We start from the raw sequence: 19,522 nt of genomic DNA, 5'->3' as shown, positions 1-19,522 counted from the left end.
CCTTTTCACAGCTGGTATTTGAGAACAGCAGTACGTGCTGCTTCTAATTGGATTCACGTCTTTTTCTTTGCTTGTACATGTTAAATTGAAAAGCGTTTTTTCACCTGTTCGTGTTCAGCCACTTCACTTTTACATCTCCAGCAGCTGAGAGTCGCCTGCTGTCCCGGCTGCTGTTTGGCCCTCACGTCCCCCTGTCAGCTGTTCATCTTTGTGATGGGCACGGGACCAACCGGAGCACATTTCTAAGTCTGTTCCCAGTATAACGGGCGTAAAGAAAACAAAGTGCTCTAAGGAAAAGCGTGCATTGATTTCTTATCTGTAGAGGAGCAGAGCGCCGTTCAGTGCCTATTTACTGCGCACTGCGGTCAGGAAGCAGCTTCCTCGGTGGGTTTTTCTGACTTAGAGCTGCAGAACGGCTCCGGGGGGAGCAGCGGCTGCGCCGGGCGAGAGGGGAATCGTCCCGAACCCGGGGTTTGTCAGCAGGGAGGCGGGCGGCGCCGCGGTGCCCGTAGCCGCGTACCCCGGGCGGTGCCTGTATCGACTGCGCCGCAGGCCGCGCTGTGCTCGCATTAAAGCCACGTGACTGTTGCTCGCCCCGCGCCTCCGCCTCTTCTTCCGCTTCCGCGAGCGTGCTTTCCGCCCTCTGACGTCACTTCCGTCAGGCGCCGTGCAGGGGATGGAGGCGGAAGTGACGGCGACGCGGTGAGTGCGGAGCGCGGCGGGCGCGGGGCCTGCGGGCCGTGCTGGGGAACGGCGTGCTGGGGAACCAGTGCCGCCGCCCGCCGGCCCGCTCGGCGTTCCGTAGCGGCGTGGCGGAACACAACGCCTACGGGGGTTGCCGTCGCCCGCCCGGTGGGTTGTGGGGCCGCCGCTCCGGCCCGGTGCAGGCCGTGGTGCCAAGCTTGTGCTTAGCGGGAGGAAGCAGCGCAGTGTCGGAGCTGTGTGGCCCGGGAGCCGCGGCATCCCCGCTGTATCCCCGCTGTATCCCCGCTGTATCCCGGGGATTCCCTCCGTGTGCGCTGCAAGACAGAGGGAAAGCAAAATGGGATCAGTTCTGAGGGAAGAACCAGGTCCCTCCTGGCAGCAGCTGATGGTGGCAGCAGCAGGTGCAAGAAGTCCATCGCTTCACGCCGCCTCGTTCATTGCTTATCAGCGGCGTGAGGGCACCGATGGGCGGCAGGGAGTGTGAGAGCTGTGCGTTATGTGGAAATCTGGTCTGCAGAGTGAGCTGTCAGCTTAAACACTCTTAAAAGCTGCCCTTCCTTTTTGCCTTTTCTATAAGCGTTCCCCCAAATGGCTGCAGCGTGTTCTGAACAGCTTCCATGCCTGGCAGTCTCCCCTAATCTCTGAAATCTCTGGCAGCTCAGGGGTGTCACTGAGGCTCTGACGCAGGCTGGGAAGCCTATGGCTGCAGTGGGATGGGGCTGACCCCACAGGCTCGCATGGCTCGCAAGGGATGTGCAGCAGTGGGTGAGGGTGGGTGGCTTTGATCCCCGGGTGCTGATAAACTGCTTGTGTTTCTGTTGCTTGGTTATTATCACTGACGTAACCCGTAATCGGTTCCACGTAGCTTTGCAGTGTTGGTACTGCTTTTCATCAGAGAGGGTGGATTTCTGTTGGATATAAGGACCAAGGCTTTCACGGTGAGGTTGGTGAGGCACTGGAGCAGGTTGATGCCTCATCCCTGGAGGCTTTCAGGGCAAGGCTGGATCAGGCCCTGAGCAGGCTGACTTAGCTGTGCTGTCCCTGTGCATTGCAGGGGAGTCGGACTAGATGGCTTTCAGAGATCCCTTCCAACTCTGGGTTGCAGACGGCATCCTTACAAAGGCCATAAGGATCACAGGAGGTGCCCCCAGAGCCAGAAGGGGGCGGTCAGTTTGTGGCAGCTCTGTGTGCATGCCAGAGCTGTGGCTTTGTCAAGGAAGAGATACGGGCTGCAGATGACCCCGCAGGACTGTAGGCTTCAGAGTGCAGTCTGAGTGTATCCAGAGAGGAAACATCTCAGTCAGGGGAAATCTGAAGTGTTAGTTCCTCTTGGTTGGATGCTAATGTAAGTAGGACTGCACAGAAGGGACCCAAAAAACGATGCACTGACATTGTGTAGCAGCAGGTGACTGCCCAGCTCGCTGCAGAGCTGCACACATCACACCGCAGTCAGCTTGAAGGAGGCAGCCACAATGGGGATGTTGCATCTTAATGCAGGGCAACGTTTGGGAGCTGTTTTGTCATCAGGGATTACAGGGTGGGGTTTCAGCTATTTGGCTGACACGAGCTTGTAGGGTGTTGGAAACAAACAAACCAACCCCCAAAGCAGACACTGTATCTGTGTTCCTAAAAGGACCAGTTGCAGTCTGACCCCATCACTCTGTTGAAAGATGTGAACACACTGAGTGTCAAAGCTGGGTATGGTGTATTGCTAGAAAATTTCCAGGAAGAAGCACTATCTTGTGAGATTGCTTCATTTAGGGCTCTGCTTGGGCATTTTATGGGTGGAAAATGAGTTAAACCTTCCATCACACCAAGGCACTTAAATGGCTTCTGTCTCCATTTACCATACAGCTGCCTTTGTGCAGTTCTCTGCACGAGCTGATTGGTAGTGATGATTTGTCCCTTTGGTTTGGCTGCAGCTCGGCACAAGTTGCTGCACAAGTTGCACTGGTTTAATGCAGATCAAATCTGCAAAGCTATGCTGTAGAGGAGGAGAGTCAGTGCCCCATGGAGGTGAGTTACACTGGGGAGCCCTGTTTGTCCTGGAGGCAGCATCGTTCTGTGGGATAGGAAAGGGGTTTGTTTGGTTCCTCTGCTTGGAGTGGGGACAGCTGCCCTTGCTGTGCTGCAGGAGCAAGCAGCCTTCAGAGCTCAGAGAGTGCCTCCCTGCTGCTGCTTGTAATTATTTGTAATTATCAGCTACGTTGTGCAAAGTTTGTAATTATTTCCTTTCCTAGGAAGTCCTTTTCATGCAGCATCAGGTGAGGCGTCCTGGACCTGAGCAGAGCTGATGCTGGCCACCAGACCCAGCACATGCAGCAGCGTTAATGCTGCAGCAGCACATTGCTGTGTATTTTGTTGCAAGCTTTTGGGTGCATCAAAACCCCCCAGGGAAGTATTTTGTGCCCTTTACCAATGGGAGACAAAATGTCTGCTGCTAGAGGACAGAAAAGTCATCTGAAACGCACACTATCGTTTTCTGCTCGTCTCCAATTAAACTGATTACCAGACTGCTTTGTTGCTCACAGATCAGGCTGTTTCATGTGCTGCCAGCACGTACTTTGGCACTGCGTGCAGTGGGATTTCCTGCATTGTTTGAACCCTTGTGGTCATTGTTCTGGCCCTCCATATGCTCTGGCAGGGGAGTGAAGGGCAGTGCTCAGATCCTGAAAGAAGAGAGAAAGGAACTGCTTTAAAGGCACGGAGAGCTCTTTGTAATCAGCGGCTCCTGGGGTCGCTGCTGCAATAGAAGGGGAATTGCTGGGGCTGGCAGTATAATTACTACCTTTTTTTTCTTGTTCTCATCCCAGTCTGGATGACAGTGGTGTGGCTTGTGACGCCTCACAGAAGTGTGCCTTCAGAGCAGCGTTAAGATGGTGTCCATTTGGGTCTGGGCAGAGAAGCAGCCTGGTTTAATCGCACGCTGTTTGCAGGAAGAGTCACAGGTGTTAGAAGCACTCTGCTGTGCCCTAGCAGTTTTCTGGCTTCCTGCCTCATGGGCAGCACTGTTCTCAGGGGCTGCATTCAAGCTGTGACCCAGCAGCATCACCGCAGTGCTGAGGAGGGAGAGCTGCTGCTCCCAGCTCAGTACAGGGAGATCAGCTCACCTACTCCTTCCCTCTTCACCAGCACCACAATGGCAGAAGCTGCTGTTGCTCCATTCCAGTAAATCATTTGCTCAGCCCGTGGCTGTGGCCTCGTACCTTGACCCCACTGATGGGCCGGCTCCCCGTGGTGCCAGCAAAGCAATGCTCTGCTCACTGCTGCCACGGCCAAACCCACTGCTCTTTCTTTCCTTCCCCACTCGTCCTGCCACTGCCGGGTGCCCACTGTGTGCTGCAGCAGGTTGGGATCTGACAGCCTCAAGGAGTTCTCTCAGGTGCTGGGAAGGGCAGATGAGGTCTTTGGAATGAGGGCTATGGAGGAGGATACAGCTTCTACATTATTGATTTCATTGAATTTGCATGGTGTTTTGCAGCCTGGATTCAATTGCCTGGAGCGAGATCTTGTACTTGATGTGCTGTAGCAGAATAAATGCCAGAGTGCTTAGATACAAGTGCTTCATAGCTACAGCCCTGAAAGCCCAGTGCACAAAGCAGTTGGGTGGGGGGTCTGACCCAGCCATCTGCCCTCCTGCTGTGCTGAGCTGCTTTTCCCCACTCCTTTGCTCCTTCTCTGTGCTCCATCCTGCTGTCTCTACCCCCGGATGCCTGTGTGAGCTGCCCTGGTGAGGGCTGTTCCTGGAGTCACTCCTTGCTGCTCCATTTCCTCCTGGGATCTCTGCAGCCCTACAGCAATGAGCCCCTCCTTATTGGAGCTGAGGGCTCTGTGCTCACACCAGTGCTGACTTGAAGTTCTTTTCTGCTGGGGAAGTCAATTGTCGAGGTGGGCAATTTGGGCACACGGCTGTGGCAGCGCAGTCATGGAAAGTTGGCTGGGCTGTCATGTTTATTTGCTCAGATAGAGCTTCTTATGACACGGTTGTGCAGCTTTTTCCAAGGCTGCTGGAATGTGATGTTCTTTCTTTCCTCTGCTATTTTTGTTATTAAGGAAGCACTGCCTGAGAGAGGCCTGAAAACTATCTATGAAGTTGTTATTGTTGTGGGTAATGCTAACGTTAGCTCTTCTTCCACTGTGATGAAACCAAATTTGTCCAGTTTTAGTCTGATGTATGCATTCATTTACCTACAAAGAGGAAAGTGTTTGCTCTCCTGCCTGCTGTAGGGCTGGGCTGCAGCACTCACTGGGGATGGTGCTCAATAGCTTTGTTCTACTCCTACGCAGCAGAGTATGTTGGCGTTTGTTTCTCCTGGGGAAGCTCAGGTGCTTGTTACACTAGGGCACATCTCTGTGCTGGGAAATGAGAGCCACAAGTGTTTCCTTTCACCTGTCCCACCTGGTGTCAGGCTGCCATATGCAGGAGGTGGCAGAAGGCTTTTCAGCAAAGGGAGCTTTTGGTGTTCACCAGGAGGATCTGCAGGAGCAGCCAAACCATTCAGCATAGAACCCATAGCCTGCTTTGTCCTTGCTCTGGGTCTAGCAGAGCTCATTGCCTCCTGTAAAGAATAAGTGGTGCTGTTTCTGTGTGTCCCCATCTCCCCCCGCTGCTGTGTGTAGATCTCCAGTGTCCGAGGTGCTTGGCATCCAGCTGTGTGACAGCACAGTGACCTGTCACCTCTGTTAGATGTCTCCAGCATGAATATCAGGTAGTGACAGAACACTCGGTCATTTCTTGCTATGTTCCGAAATCTGCTTTAACTCTTCTTCCCGCTGTTGCAGGTGAAGAGAAGAAGGGTGTCTGAATATACCTATGAGTGAGCTGCAATGGATAACAAAGACTCAGAAGCTGAGATCCACCCTCTGAAGACAGAGGATGTGAAAGCTCAAGAGAATCATGAGAACTCTGTTGAGAGGAGAATTATCATCAAGCCGTCGTCGCAGCTGTCTCGGCTGTCCCGCTGGCGCACTGCTGCCTTCTTCGTCTCATTATTCTTGTGTCTCATCATTGTGTTTGCCTTCTCCTTCATCATTCCTTGCCCAGAGAGGCCTGTTTCAGAGAGAACGTGGCTCCGAAACTATGACAGTGCAGGTGAGCTTGCTGTAGCAGAATAATTACCTTGGGTCCTGTTCCCTTATGTGTGATGAATTGGAATTGCTGAACTTGACCTAAGGCTGATCTGGAGCTGGGCCTGCAGGGGTGCTGCTCTTGGGAGTGAGGGCTGTGAACGCCTGACCTGGATAGGCAATGGCCCATCATAATTGGAGTGGCCTTCCAGGAGGTGTTTACAGGATCTAATAGAGAAATTAAATGCTGCTCTGAAGCACTAATGAGCTCACAGACCAGTCTTACTTGGCAAATAATGGGGAAGGGTGCCTAGGAATAAATCTCTGCTGCAGTTTGGTCTGTGAAGTGCTCCCATGAAGTTTGAGCTTCGGTTTGGGGACCATTAGGCATCCTTTCTCTATCAGCATGACTTTCCAGCTCTTCTCTGTAGCTGACAAAGGGAGGAGAGTAATTGCATCTTGTTATTTTATTAGCTGTGCAAAGTTATAGTTGTTTTCATCAGCTCTTTAACCTGGGAGCTGCTCCTTGGTGACTCAGCATCCACTTCTGTCAGTGCTTTCCTTTAATCTTGTGTGTGGTGATTGTGTGCTGGTTGAGCTGTAACTGCAGAGATAGTTCTCCCCAGCCGGGACTGAACCTTATGCTTTGATGCCTAAATGCAAAGTTCTGCTACTTTGAGATATATATGTCTGCTTTTAGCTGAAAGTGAGAAAGATTATATATTTGGGACTGTTTTGGTTTCCCTCCCTCCCCCATATTTTGGGATTAGCAACCCCACCCCGAGACCAGAGTTGTTTTTTGTTAGACATAGTTCAAATTCTGGATGCCTGGCTATAAAAAGAGACAAATCCTCCCGGGGATGACAAATGAAAACAAATAATCCTTTGGCACTGACTTCAGTGCTTAGTGCTCATGTAGATGCCTTTTTTTTGTGTGTTGTTTTGTTATTACAAAAGCCAATTTGTCCTGATGTTGCACAGTCAGAGCTGGAGGCAGTGAGTGGGTCTCTGGGAATGTGTGCTTTGCTGCAGCCAGCTGAGCTGATGGCTGAGACAGTCCTCACCAGTGCCTGACTTTGGGTCTCTTTTACAGTGGCTTACCGGTTTCTTGTTATAGAAGATGTGAACAAGGACAAAGTGCAAGATGTCATCTTTGCTTTCAAAGCCAGCAATGGCAGCAGCAGCTTCAACAGCTCCTGTTTGGATGAAGGTAGCTGATTCTGAAACAGAAGGCCTTGTAGCAAGGGCTGTTCCTTCTTTTAGTTGGGATTAATGGGGCTGCTGTGGCTGATGTCCTGAGGTGGGTGCTGGTGTTGGAGTAATGCCCATAATGTCAATTCTCCTCTGTGTCATTAAATGTGAAGCACTGAAGTGGAGATAAGGGGAAAGACAGTGGTTCTGGGAGAGAAAACAGGGTGGGGGGAGGCATGGGGCAAGCACAGCGCTCTGGTGGTGCAGTGTAGCAGATGTGGGCAGGGCTCACACCCGCTTTGATGCATCTCTCCCGCAGGTCTGCCTTCTCCATGTGCCTTCATCACTGCTGTGTCCGGCACCAATGGCGGAGTGCTCTGGGAGAGACCTGCTGCCACAGAGGTGGAATGGATACAGTGTGGCATCCAGCAGCTTGGAGGGGCCCCAGGCTGCCTTCTGGTGGGGCAACCGGTGTCACTGACTGCAGTTGACCAGCAGACAGGTGAGTGGCAGGCAGAATAACAGGGAACAGCGCTACTTTCATTCCTCACCTGGTGGCTGTCACACCTTGGGAACACTGATGTGATATCATGAGGTGACATGGATGATGTACATGGAGTGTTTGTCATCTTAAAAACCTCGCCAGAGTCATTGGCTGGGCCTTTGAGAACTGCTTGTCCTCTGTTCCAAGGGCTGGACTCTGTTGTGCCAGCTGCTGTATTTTGAGAACAACTTTTAAAACAGGAGAAGCAGCCCACAGTTGTGAATGTTCCTTGATGCTCTTGGGGGCTGGACACAAACCAGTGCTGTTTCTCAGTCATTTGTGAACAAGTACTTGGAGTGTCTGCAGTGGCAACAAGCATGGGAGTCACAGGGACTGGAGATTCGAAAGTCATCAGGGGAGAACAAAGGAGAAGTACTCACTGGTCTGTAGCCTGGAATTTTGGCTGATTTCTCCGGGAAGCCTTCTTCATTTCTGCACCTCTAGATGAAGAGATTCTTCATCATCTTGCCTAAAGTTGAGGGGAGGATAAAGAATGCCCGTACTTCTGTAGGAAAAAGTCTGTTGTGCCTTGAACTTTCCTCTCTGAGGAAGACTGAGATCCATTTCCATTCTGGGGGTCACAGTTTCAAAGGCATGCTCTCTCTTGGAAGCATGCCTAGGGTCCTGTCCTCTGTATATGATACTGCACCCCTTGTGCCCTATTTTTCAAATACTGGGAGAGGGAAATTGCAAGAAATAAAGCTCTAAGAGATCTGAGGAAAAAGCTATCAAGCTTTTAATTTCCAATGTAGCTGGAACAGCATATGCACACGCAGTCAGCTGGAAAGCTTCTGCAGTAACTGAGATAATTAGCACCATTTTCCTCATCAACAGGCTTTAGCACAGGTTATTTATAGACGTTAATGAAGTAGTTGCTTTTAGGTCAAAGCATAGAAAGGTGGCTGCTGAGCCAAAGCCTTGTAACTGAAATCAGCCATAAAGAAGTAGCACATGTATGTAGAGAGACAGCTGGGCTAAGCCACAAGTTGCGGGAGGAACCAGGTAGGAAAACATTCTGCAGATAAATTGAAAGCAAGAGGTGAAAAATTGCTTCTGATACAAAAATGAATACTCCAACAGTTGACATACTTGGTACCTTTTTGCTGTGGCCTTAAGAAGGTCAAAAGCAGCTTCTTCATGCAGTTGGCTTTTGCTATGGGTTAGGAGGACAGGTCGGAATAAAATATCATGTTAAGTGTATTTCAAGTGGCAAAGTCTGATTTCATCACATACTAAAACCAGTAGCCAGATCAGTCATTAGCTGTTAATGATTCATCATCGTGATGGGTTGGTGAGATTCCAGGGACCTCTGCCTTCAATCTCTGCCTTTAGGAAGGTTGAAGGAGAGGTAGGCAGATTATCTCAAGAGTGACTGATGTGGGTTTAATAAAGCTAGTGCCCTTCTGTCAGTTCAAATTGTATTATATCTTGCTTGCTTTGTTGCCAGCATAAGTGTCATGAGCAAACAAGAAGGAAGGCATAGGTATTTGTGTACTTCTGTTTGTGTGGGACACTTAACATTCCTGTTTGTGAAGGTAAAACAAGCAATTTGGAAATGGGAATTTAAAATTAGCTGCTCCAAACCAAAGGTCTGTGTAGTTGGGTATTCTGCCTCTCCCATGGCTGAAAGCAGCACCCATAAGAAGAACAGGGGTGGGTGTATGGTGGCACCTTCTGCCTTTACCTGTGTATGAGCCCTGGGAGTGGGTCTGGTGACATCTCTTCAGTGGAAGAAACCATGAAATAAACCAAGGCTCCTCAGCCAGGAGAATGTTGTGACAAGGAGAAGTAAGTCTGTTTTTCTGCTTATCACTCACAACTTCACAAACAATAGTTGTTTCCTGTCACAGTTCTTCATTGCTCTGTGGTTCTTTCGTCTTTCTGCATATCTGCTGTTTGCAGAGGGCTGGGAACTCAAAGGTGTTCAGTAAACAAGCAGGCAAGGACATGGCAGGGAGGTCTGACAGTGCTCGGTGCAAGAGGCCTGCCTTCATCTCAGGCCATATGCGAGCTGCAGGCTGCTACACTCTGGGAAAGCACAGTGCTGGGGTGTGCATTCATCCAGAATGAAGCAAGCAGTCCTGCTCCTTCCCTTTGCAGTTCCTTGGGGTGAGGGCTGAACTCAGCCACAGAAGTTCTGACGTCCTAATTTTATTCTTTCCAGACCAAAACAAAACCCTTCACCCAGGCTGCATTTACTGTCTAAGCACTTGTCTTGTTGGCTTACATTGCTGTGCTTTTGCTGTGATCCTGGACTGTGAGGGAGCATCACAGTCAGATCTCTCATTAACAGAGCAAGGTGGGGTTGGATTCACAGTTTGTGCTCCCTGGGGGCTGTGTTAGACCATGTAAGCTCCTTAAGCCCTGTTGTTTTGAAGCTGTCTCACTTACCACGAGGTTGTTAAATCAGACATTTTCAAGGGAGTGAAACACCTTTCTCTGCAACTCTTTTCACTGTCTGACCAGCAAAGAATCAAGTGTTATGCATCAAAATGTGAGTTTCATCAGCCTGATCTACTGATGGAGCTTTGGACTGCACTGAAGCTATACTGATATCGTTATTTAAAACTTAAACTCCCTGTAATTTTGCCTGCTTGTGGTTTTTTTTGCTTTCTGTTTGTTTTTGAGGGGTGAAATTGTTTGCCTTCCCCTTATTTCCTTATGGGCATTTTTCTGTTTCATATCTGCTGTTATTGCAACAAATCCATGCTGTTCTGCTCTTTTTTCCCCCTGTATTTCAGTAAAAGCTGTGGAGTGCTCAGTGGCAGGCAATCTCTGACTGCAGGCAACATGGGGCAGTCATTCCTTGCCCCCTCAGTGTGACTGCCTGCAAAGAACGAGGTTTCTTTGCATTCCTGAACCAAGCATGGCTGCATGGGGTGCAGTTCGGAGGGGCTGGTTAAGGGTTTCCCCTCAGAGCACCCAGTTAGGCACCGAAGTCTTCCTTGAAAAGAAAATATAAAAAGCACAGAACTGCAGCAGTCTCTCAGCAAATACTGCTGCAAATTCCCCGTGTCAGTGTCTGGAAGGTCTCCAGCAGCCCTGGGCAGAATGCATCTGAGCGAAGGCAAAGCTGTGCTACCTGCACTGACAAGCAGCTGACGGACAGAACTGTCTGAAGAGCTGTGCTCTTCCAACCAGGGAGAGAGGAAGGGTGCAAGCTGAGTTCTGACTGCTCCAGGAGCGTCTGCAGGAGTCAGGTTGCTGTAAAACGTGCTGCTGGGAGTAGCCATAAACGCTGCGATCAGAATTATGGTCTTTATGGTCTTAGAATGCCTGCACAAATTTAAGAACACAGAATGAAGATTTTAGATAGCTGGATTTTCCGTGCAGTGAACACAAAGGAAAATGTGTTAACCTGGGGCACTGAAGGCAAGCTGCTCTTTGTGCCTGACTGATGGACTTGAGCCTTTATGCAGGCAGCTGGAATTGCTTTCCAGTAAGGGCTGGAATTGTGGATTCTGGGTCTCATTTGAAATGCAGAAATACCCCATGATGAGCATAATTGTGGCTGCCTTGCAAGGCTGATGGGCTGTCTATGAGTGACTGCTGCAAAGTGCTTTGAGGAACAAGAGTGTTTTAAAGCCTTTCAACCTAAAGTGCTTTTGTCTCCCAATAACTCTCTTCTAGGGGAAGTTCAGTGGAGACAGTCTGATGACTTTGGAGCTAATTATACTGTGCTGACTCCCTTGTCAGTGATTCCAGATGTGGATGGTGATGGAGTTCAGGACCTGATAATCTTTATTGCTACAGGAGATAAGGTAGGTCACTGTGAAGTTATGCTAAGCCCTGTGATCTGGGCAGGGCATGGCAGGAATGCTGTTTGTTTCAGTCCTGCAGTCCGCAGAGGAAGTGCCCAGAGGCCTCTGATGTCTGTTTGGGGAAGATTCTTTCCCACCCTGCAGAATTATACTCCCAAATCAATGCAAGTGTTCTATGGCTTAAGAAGAAAACCAGGCAGGAACCAGTTTCTCTTTTCAGTCTGTGTTCCTCAAAGGCTGTGTATGGAGAGCACCTAGGCAAGATGAGCTTGCAGTTTTCTAGGACCATGCTCAGAAAAGTGGAAACAAACAAAGCTTGACAGGTTTGGCTCCTGGATCAAAGCGTGTCTGGCAGCCACTGCCTCTGTACAAACACTGGCCTTCCTGGTACCTTCTGTGGTTGTGCTTTGCTGGCTTTTCTCAGTTCTCTTCCTGCTGTCACTGTGCTGATTAGTTCTGACTTGGGTTCACTTAGTGAAAATGCTGTTAGTTGCAGTTTCTCTTTCCCAGTATTGCTTTTCCCACTCCTTAGAAGGGAAAAAGCGACGTAGCTAAAAATGTTTTCATCACAATCCATCCACATCCATAACTGAGTGACGTGCATCACCTGCACGTGCAGTCTGCCCTTCCTGTTCGAACCAGGCAGAAGTTGTAGTTTCCTGCAAGGCCCGTGGGAGGAGAGGGGCCGTGTGTCCCCACACCAGAGCACTGTGAGCAGATTGAGTTCAGCTGTCCGAGGCATTGTTGTTGCCAGAGACATCAGAAATTCTATCCTCTCCAACTCCTACATTTCTGTTTCCTTTCCTCGTTGCTTTTCCTATCCCAGTTATCTCAAGACTTCTGTTTTTCTAATCTTAGGCAGCCAGGACATGTTTGAAAGTAGTCTCTGTTCTGCAAAACTGCTGTATGATTTGTTTTCTATTTATCCTTTCTGGTTGTTTTGGTACGAAACCCTTCCCTCCCTCCCTTGGGACTTGGCAGGCACTCTCAACTCAAGTAAAAGTGCACTGTGCAGTAAGAAATGGCACAAGTTGTGGGGAGCTTGAGGGCAGCTCTGCAGCTGGGAAAGGCAGTCCCTTCAGAAAGGGGATTCAGTCCTTAAGGTTCCTAACTTTGCTGCTGCCAAGGGCTGAAGTTGAATGTGATGTTGTACTCCTGCTTCCTGAAACAGCAGAGCATTGAGCAGTGTATGGGGAAGCCTCTGGGTGCTTGGGTGGCAGGGGTTTAGGTGGCAGATTCTGCTAAGTCTCACTGGCCCCTACCTGCTGCATGCTTCAGCACAAACACATCCTGGAGGAGTTCTTTCAGGATACATTGCCTGTGCCCTAAGTAAGGTACCGTGTGCTGTCCCTGACTGTATGAATACCAATGAGTAGCATTGGTTGCTACTGTCCTGGAGCAGCTGCTGCACCAGTGCTTCCCAGTAAAGGTGAAGCTGTTCAGTATGTGCTGGTGTGTGTTTCCTCCCGTGTGAGAGGCTGGGAACAGCTGGTGAATGTGCTGCTCTCCTCCCCAGCAAACTCTCTCCCTTTTTCACTTACCAGGCTCCCCAAAGTCGCCTGAAGAGCAGCAGGTTTTCTTTGCTCTCCCGTTTGTCCTGCTCCAGGAGGAGGGAAGCTCCCTGCTCTTGCCTGACTCAGCACCCCTACAAGATGCTGTTTCTCAGTCTTAGTGTGCTGTGCTTCCCCCACATCACACCTCTTGCCCACTCTTTTAAGTTTCAGCTTGACTCTACCCTTTTTTCTCTTGGGTGAAGTGTTGTGTGGATTCTGTTGCTCTGATCCCCGCACTAAGAGAATATAAAGAAATCTGGCAGCTTCGTTTATTTTCAGTCTCTGTGAACTCAACAACAGCTTTAGGAGGATGATTTTAGGGCACTAAAAATAGTAGCAGTTACTCTGTGGCAAGAACTTGGGTCCCCCTGTTTTTGGCAGGCCTGCAAGGACAGAAACAGCTGTGCTGGCTGGTCTGCACTGTGTTTCCTGCAGGCACTGTGAGAGAACACGGTGTGAGAACGCTGTATTCGGAGTGATGCAACTTTAACCCCTCTTTTGTTTTTAATCCCATCCCCGTGTAGATTAAGACCTTCATCCATTCAGGAAAAAATGGCAAACAGATCGGCTCCACTGGAAGCCTGAGTGTGGATGGGGAAGCTCGTTATGTCATGCTGAGCCCAGGCTCCTCCCACTACTTCCTTTTCTATACAGGTACAGTCGGGTGTAGGACTGAGTCTGAAAGAATGGTTGTAAATGTGAAGTGTTAATTATTGAAGAGTTACTGGCAACAGTGTTTTGCATTCTCAAATCCATGTCATGTTTCCTGCAGTGGGGGAGGTATTTGAGGTCAGGAGAAGGAGGGATTTTTGCTGAGACTGAAGTTCATTACATACTGCAGTAATTTCATTTGAAAGAATGTAGGTTCTAAGCAGTCATTGCATAGCAAGTGATTCCTGTGGAACTCATGGGTTGTGAACGGATACGATGCTAAAAGTGCTCACAAGCAGCTTTCAGTCTCAAAATGTTGCTGAAGCTCTTTGCTGTAAGCCCTAAAAATGCAGTTCATTGCTCATCCACCACATCCACTTCAGACATGATCGGGAAACTCACAGCACTCAGAGCAAGCACGGGATAACTTCTCTCCCTCATTTTTGCCCTTCTTTCTTTGCGTAGCCAACTCTCTCTACGCATATTCCCTGAAAGATATCTTCAGTGCAGCAACTGGGATGGAAATTAAGCTTCCTGGCCTTGAGCAAGATCCTCAGTGGGAGAAGAACATCGACCACACCACGCACCGCCTGATCCCTCTCAGGTTTGGTATTGGATCATGGCTGCTGGTGGGTTGGAGGGTTCTGGTGTTCCTGCCTTTGTTCTGCCCTGCCTGCCCGTACCTTGGGGAGGGAGCTGGTGTTGGTGGCTTTGTCAGGATTTCACAGTAAAGGAGGGGAAGCAGGTTGGGGTTTTACATGTGTGTGCGATTGGAGCGTGACGTGTAACTGACAGCTCATCCAGTGTGTGGCTACTGCAAACCTGGTGCTTCAGCTCCCAGCCCTGCTTGACTTCCCTGCCTGTTAGGATGAGTCTCTGACTCTTACTGTGCAGGGGAAAAAAAACTTGGAAGGAGTCCCTTCCAAAACAAAGAACACCAAGATCCAGCATTCCCAATCTAGGAAGCATAATCCATGTTCTGTTCCTGTTCAGCACCGGAGACATTCGTTACCTGGCAAAAATTCCTGGCAGATCACGGGAGAACATCCTGGTTGTGAGCTCAGAGATGGCCGTGCTGATCAGTGCACAGAATCTTCAGACGTTGTGGACCCTCAACGTGTCCCGTGTCATGAGGTAATGTTACCTGTGTGGATTCTGTGTGGCATTCCCAGGTTTCCAGCAGCTGTGATCCTGGCAGGTGCTATTTTCTTGTTTGAAACATAAAGGCCAGCGTTGTAGCAGCTGAGTCTTTTATTGGTTTTCTTTTTTTGTGAGGACAGAAGCTGCTCTGAAAGAACAGGGTATGCACGAGCTGTTAGGCTGTGTTGTGATCTCTCCTTTCTATTCCTTTCTCTTAGTGAGCCACTGCTTGGTTACTACAAACCTGATGTTCTTGATGTTGTCCTTGAGAGTGAGATCGGACCCAACAGGAAAAAGGTTTGAAAGCTCTTCCTTTAAACTTCCTTTTTCTCTGCATGTCTCAGCTCAAGCAGACATTTTGTCGAGGTATGATGTGCTGCCTCCAGCTGATTTTAGAAGGCTTTTGGCTGGGAAAGGATCTCTTTTAAGAAGCTACTGAAGGCAGCCCAGGCACTTTAATTCTCAGCAAGTGACTCCGATGACAGAGCTTTGAACCCCTTGAAATAACTTGCAAGACTTGTGACTTCACTCTAACGTGGTCCACCCCAGGTCTCACAGCTCTGTGATCAAGTAGAAGCTCAGCTTCAAGTGTCTCCTTGCCTTCCCACACGTCAGATACTTGCTCCTTTAGACAGTGTGGGGTAGAGGCAGCTGACTTGACCTCTTACTCACAGCTCATAGAGCTCTTTGATACGTGTTCCTTTTCTTTCTTCCCTGCTAGGTTATGATTGTGGAGGGTGGATCTGGAGCAGTCCAGTGGGACCTGAAGCTGAACTCTAGAGCAGAGAGCCCCCAGCCAGCTACGCTTTCTACTGCTGATCATCGGTCGACCTTCCTCATCTGGGGTGAATACCAAGTAGCAGGAAATGAAACGGTGAGTGCTGCTGAATGGTTGCTTTTTTTGACACTCAGAGTCAGAATTGTCTGGAGCCGCCCCATTTTTCCAGTGTTCACATTCAGATCCGTGTGTTCCACTAACACTGAATCATTCTGTGCAGGGTGTGGGGTATCCACATGTCTCTGATCAGTCTAGTCTGCATGCAGCAGGCATGTGGTCTTGTCTGGACTGGGTCCTCGCAGTGGCCATGGCAGTGTCCCTGTTAGCAGTCAGCAGTTGGCACCAGCAACATTCATCATCCTCAGTCTGGCTGCATAGAGAAAATGGTCTTGTCTGTGGTGAGCAAAGGCACTGGATTGCCCATAGTCTTGCCTCAGTGTGCTGCTGTATTTGAGTTGAGAGGCTGCTGGCTTAGTGCCTCTGAATCTGCTGCTGTTTGACCTGGGGCCTCTGCAGCAGTACTGCACGCGGTGATGTCTTGTGGCCACATTAATATCCTCTCTGTGCTCCAAGGCAGACTGACAGCCCTGATGTGTTGCTCAGCTGTGTGACCGAGCCCTGCTGGAGCAGCGGCTGGCAGTGTTAGTGACAGTTTATGTTCTGGAGGATGCCTGAACACCAGCTGAACTTCCTGTGCTTTTCTTGCTGAGTCTGTCAGCCCTGGGGCAAATCTGTCTTCTGCACACAGCAGACAGGCTTGTTGTTTGCAGGAAGGTTGGGCTGGGGAGTAAGGCATCAAGCAGTCAGTAAAATCCCAGCACTGGTGCTGGTGGCATCAGATGGGATATGTTGGCCATGCACAGATATCCAACTGGATGCACTCAGTTGAACAGGAAGGAATGGCTAACCGTGGTATTTGGGATGACTGTTCTGAGCATGTCCTGTTGGTTACAGATATCAACAGCTCCTCTACAGAAGCTGTATCTTTTCCATCCTTCCTACACTAATGTCCTATTGGAGCTCCGCAACAGCACAGATCAGATAATTGCCTTCAATGGTAAGTTCTTCCCCTTCGGCCCTCCAGCAAGGAAGTGCAGGAGGAGCAACTGCTGCTGCCTCCAGGACTGCTGGGTGCGTGGGGTTGGGCTCATGACAGACATCTTATGCTGAACTGTTCCTTCTGCTCTGTTACAGCCACGCTGTTTGAGCGCAGCCGTCACGCCTGCTATGTGCTGTTGAGGGGGCCTCAACCCGGTGAGGAGCCTGGGCTGGTGTCTCTGATGAAGCGTAAGCTGAAGGAGGACGTCTCTGAGAGCAGGGTGATCTGGCTGAGCCAGGTGGCTGTGGACAGTGAGCAGTACATCCGTGACCGCCTCTACAGGATGCGGTACCACAGCAGAGTGTGAGCCTGCCAGGAGACCAGGAGAGTCTTCAGGCTGCCTCTCCTCTGCAGCAGCGCTCTTAGCAAACCCAGATCGTGGATTCAAATGGGAAGCTGCCTTTCTCGATCCGCAAACCAAAGCGTGGCTGGCAGGGAAGCACCCCCACTGCCTGGGTATGCCCAGGATGAGGGAGCAGCTGCCAGTGCATCCGTTGTCAGAGCTGATGGGACTTCAGTGCTTGGCCACCGCTGAAGTGTCGTGAGCTCAGGGATGAGAGCTTTCCCCTCCGTCTTTTTGTGCCCACAGAACTGTGCTGGCTCGGCCTGTAGATGGAGGAAAGTGTGCTTGCTGGGGATGCCTGCACTGATGGTTTCTTGGGTGCTTTCATGAGAAGTGGAGCTTCTGTGTGTGGTGTTAGGTTTCCTTTCTGAGTCAGCTCTCCTGGCTGCCGGAGAGGTGCTTGGCTGCAGGCTGATTTACAGTTACCCTCTCCTGAATTTGGGCCCCTGCTTCAGTAGCGGGTATGTGTAGTGCTAGACTCCAGCCCTGGGAGTGGGCTGGGTCTTACCTGGGCCAGCAGAATGCAGATTGAAGTGTCATTCTACTTAGAAAATGACCTTTTCTTCTGAGAACAGCCCCATGTGCCTCTCCCTGCAGTCACAAGGCTACGTGTGTTTCTGTGCTGCTCCCTTTCCAGCCAGGCTGTGTAGCACTGATGACACCAAAAGGGAGCTGGTCTCCTACCTGACTTATGCACCAACATTCCCCTCACCCCATTGTGTTTACAGGGGACATGAAAACCACCATGAGCCTAGGCTGACTGGCCCCTGCAGGTACGGACACCAGCTCTCCTCTTGGTTTCAAGGTGCAGGGGGATCTAGGCCATTTTTTAATAGTGGAATTGCACTTTAACCTTTTCTGGGAGCTTGGCTTGCTGGTCCTGGGAGTCCTGTTCCCAAGCGGCAATGCCAGCTGTCCTGCAAATGCTCCTGCAGCCTTGCAGCTGCTGTGGTGCCCATCTGAGCATGGTCCTCTCTGCCAGGAGTTGGGCATGTTGCAAGACAGACACGAGCCGCTTGGTGAGACTACAGGAGCTGTCTCTCCATGGGGAGCTCTGTGCTGCCTCCTTGCCCTGAGATGAAGTGATGTTGGGTGAGGAGCTCCAGGTTGTTGGCTCTGAGGGACCAGCCTGGTGTCCCCAGAGAGTGGGTTGCTGTGTGGAGGCAATGTCTCACTTGGAGGCTCCTTCACAAGGAGGTGTATGCTGTGGTGGGCACCAGTGCAGGCTGCAGAAGCAGTGTGCACAGCCTGGAAAAGATGTTGAGTAAACTGCATGGTCCTGAAATCTGCTGTCCCTGCACCAGCTGCACTGACACAACCACTGTTCATACACTGGTGTCCATTTGGTTGCTGAGAACAAGGTGGGCAGAAAGCACACAGCTTGGCATGGTGGAGTCTGCACCCTTAGAACGCTCTGTTTAGTGCTTGGAGTGGGCACCTGGTGCTGCTGTCAGGTGGCCCTGGGGCTGCCCAAAGGATGTGCCTGCACCGCGACCCAGGGCCGAGTGCTGCAGGTTGTGTCCCACTGCCATTGTGTGGGTGGGAGCAACGTGCCTGGGCCGTATGCTCATTGTAATGACACTGTCCTTCATCCTCAGCTCCCATCTCAGACCTGACTTTTCCAGTAGGTAACACTGAACGTCCCTTAGGAATGCTGGGTTTTCAGCTCTTGGAGGCTTTTCTGGCTTTAAGTTGTCCATTTGCGTTTCCAAATACATTGGAGACCCAGAGGTTCCCTGTGGCAGCTCGACTAAATGAATCAGTGCCAAACCAGCGCCTTCTTAACGAGTCCTTTTTCCAGCTTCTTTCCCTGTGTAATTGTTTTCTGCAGTATTTCATGAATGACTTCGTGCCTTGATTCAATAACTCAGATGGGTGATGATGGCGTTAGATCACTGTGTTACGCATTAGTGTGTTTTTTAACACTAAGACTGTTTGGTTCTTTAACTTATTGCAAATTGTGCTGTCTAGGACTTGGTCTAACTGTAATGGTTTCAATAAATCCTCTTTTGCATTGTTTGTAAATGGTGGCCCTGCTTCTGTTGTTGCTGCTAACTGAAGTTATGCAGGAATGGAGAATTTTGGCAGTCCTTCGTGTGACTTCACCAAGGCAGAAAACCCTTTGGGAGGGATCCGGTGTCCTGGTGATGCTCCCCTGCCTGCAGCTTGGCTTTGCCCCGTGGAGGTGGGTGCCTGCCTCTCCCCTTTGTTCTGGTGGTCGTGCTTACCCTGAGCACTCTGTAACCCCAGGAAGCAGCTGGGATGTGGCAGCCCAGCCGGCTGTGCTGGTGTCAGGCCAGAGGTGCTCAGGAAGAGCGTGAGCTGATACTGAAGCGGTTGCTCCTCCCTTCTGGCAGAGAGAAGCACTGTGCTGCTGGCAAGAAAGGGCCGCTTGGCCCCTTGCAGCAGCTCTGTGTGTGGGGGGGGGGTCTTTGCAAATGTGCACCTCTGGGCTGGCACTGCAGACCCCTGGCTCTCCTGCTGCAGCAGTGTGGATGCTGGACCCTACAAAAGCAGTTAGGTAACAGAGCTGGGCTGGCCTGTCCCTTCCCCCTGCCTGGGACTCGCTGACCTGCTTTTACACCCCAGATTCCTGCTGCAGTCCATCAGCATGAAAATCTCTCTCCAGGGCTTGGATTTGGATCAAGCCAGAGGAAGCCGTGCAGCTCACAGTGGCTCCTGGAGCGTGG

General features: G+C 50.5%; 1 protein-coding gene across 2 annotated transcripts; it reads left to right on the top strand.

The window, feature by feature from the left end:
• The first annotated feature begins 621 nt into the window (after positions 1–621).
• FAM234A (family with sequence similarity 234 member A) lies at positions 622–18,855 on the top strand. 2 transcript variants are annotated; one of them, XM_072349440.1, is made up of 12 exons: positions 622–702; positions 5,488–5,797; positions 6,866–6,982; positions 7,283–7,465; positions 11,138–11,268; positions 13,346–13,475; positions 13,938–14,076; positions 14,466–14,606; positions 14,831–14,909; positions 15,334–15,486; positions 16,345–16,447; positions 16,585–18,855. In XM_072349440.1, exons 2-12 carry the CDS (start codon positions 5,533–5,535, stop codon positions 16,794–16,796), a joined length of 1,653 nt encoding a protein of 550 aa, XP_072205541.1. In that variant the 5' UTR covers positions 622–702; positions 5,488–5,532; the 3' UTR covers positions 16,797–18,855. The 2 variants fall into 2 exon arrangements, with proteins under 2 accessions (XP_072205541.1, XP_072205542.1); XM_072349441.1 differs by lacking the exon at positions 622–702 and adding an exon at positions 755–852.
• The last annotated feature ends 667 nt before the right edge of the window (positions 18,856–19,522 follow it).

This window comes from Excalfactoria chinensis, chromosome 14 (assembly GCF_039878825.1).
Source record: "Excalfactoria chinensis isolate bCotChi1 chromosome 14, bCotChi1.hap2, whole genome shotgun sequence".
In the NCBI taxonomy this organism is placed as follows: Eukaryota; Metazoa; Chordata; class Aves; order Galliformes; family Phasianidae; genus Excalfactoria; species Excalfactoria chinensis.
The sequence above is the reverse complement of the archived record's forward strand: the minus strand, read 5'-3'. Positions and strand labels throughout refer to the sequence as shown.

What these genes read in the sequence shown, in the direction of transcription:
- FAM234A (XM_072349440.1), top strand. Translation starts at nt 5,533, where the DNA reads ATGGATAACAAAGACTCAGAAGCTGAGATCCACCCTCTGAAGACAGAG. An exon ending in CACCGCCTGATCCCTCTCAG is followed by an intron (nt 14,077 to 14,465) that starts GTTTGGTATTGG and finishes GTTCCTGTTCAG; the next exon opens with CACCGGAGACATTCGTTACC. An exon ending in TCGGACCCAACAGGAAAAAG is followed by an intron (nt 14,910 to 15,333) that starts GTTTGAAAGCTC and finishes CTTCCCTGCTAG; the next exon opens with GTTATGATTGTGGAGGGTGG.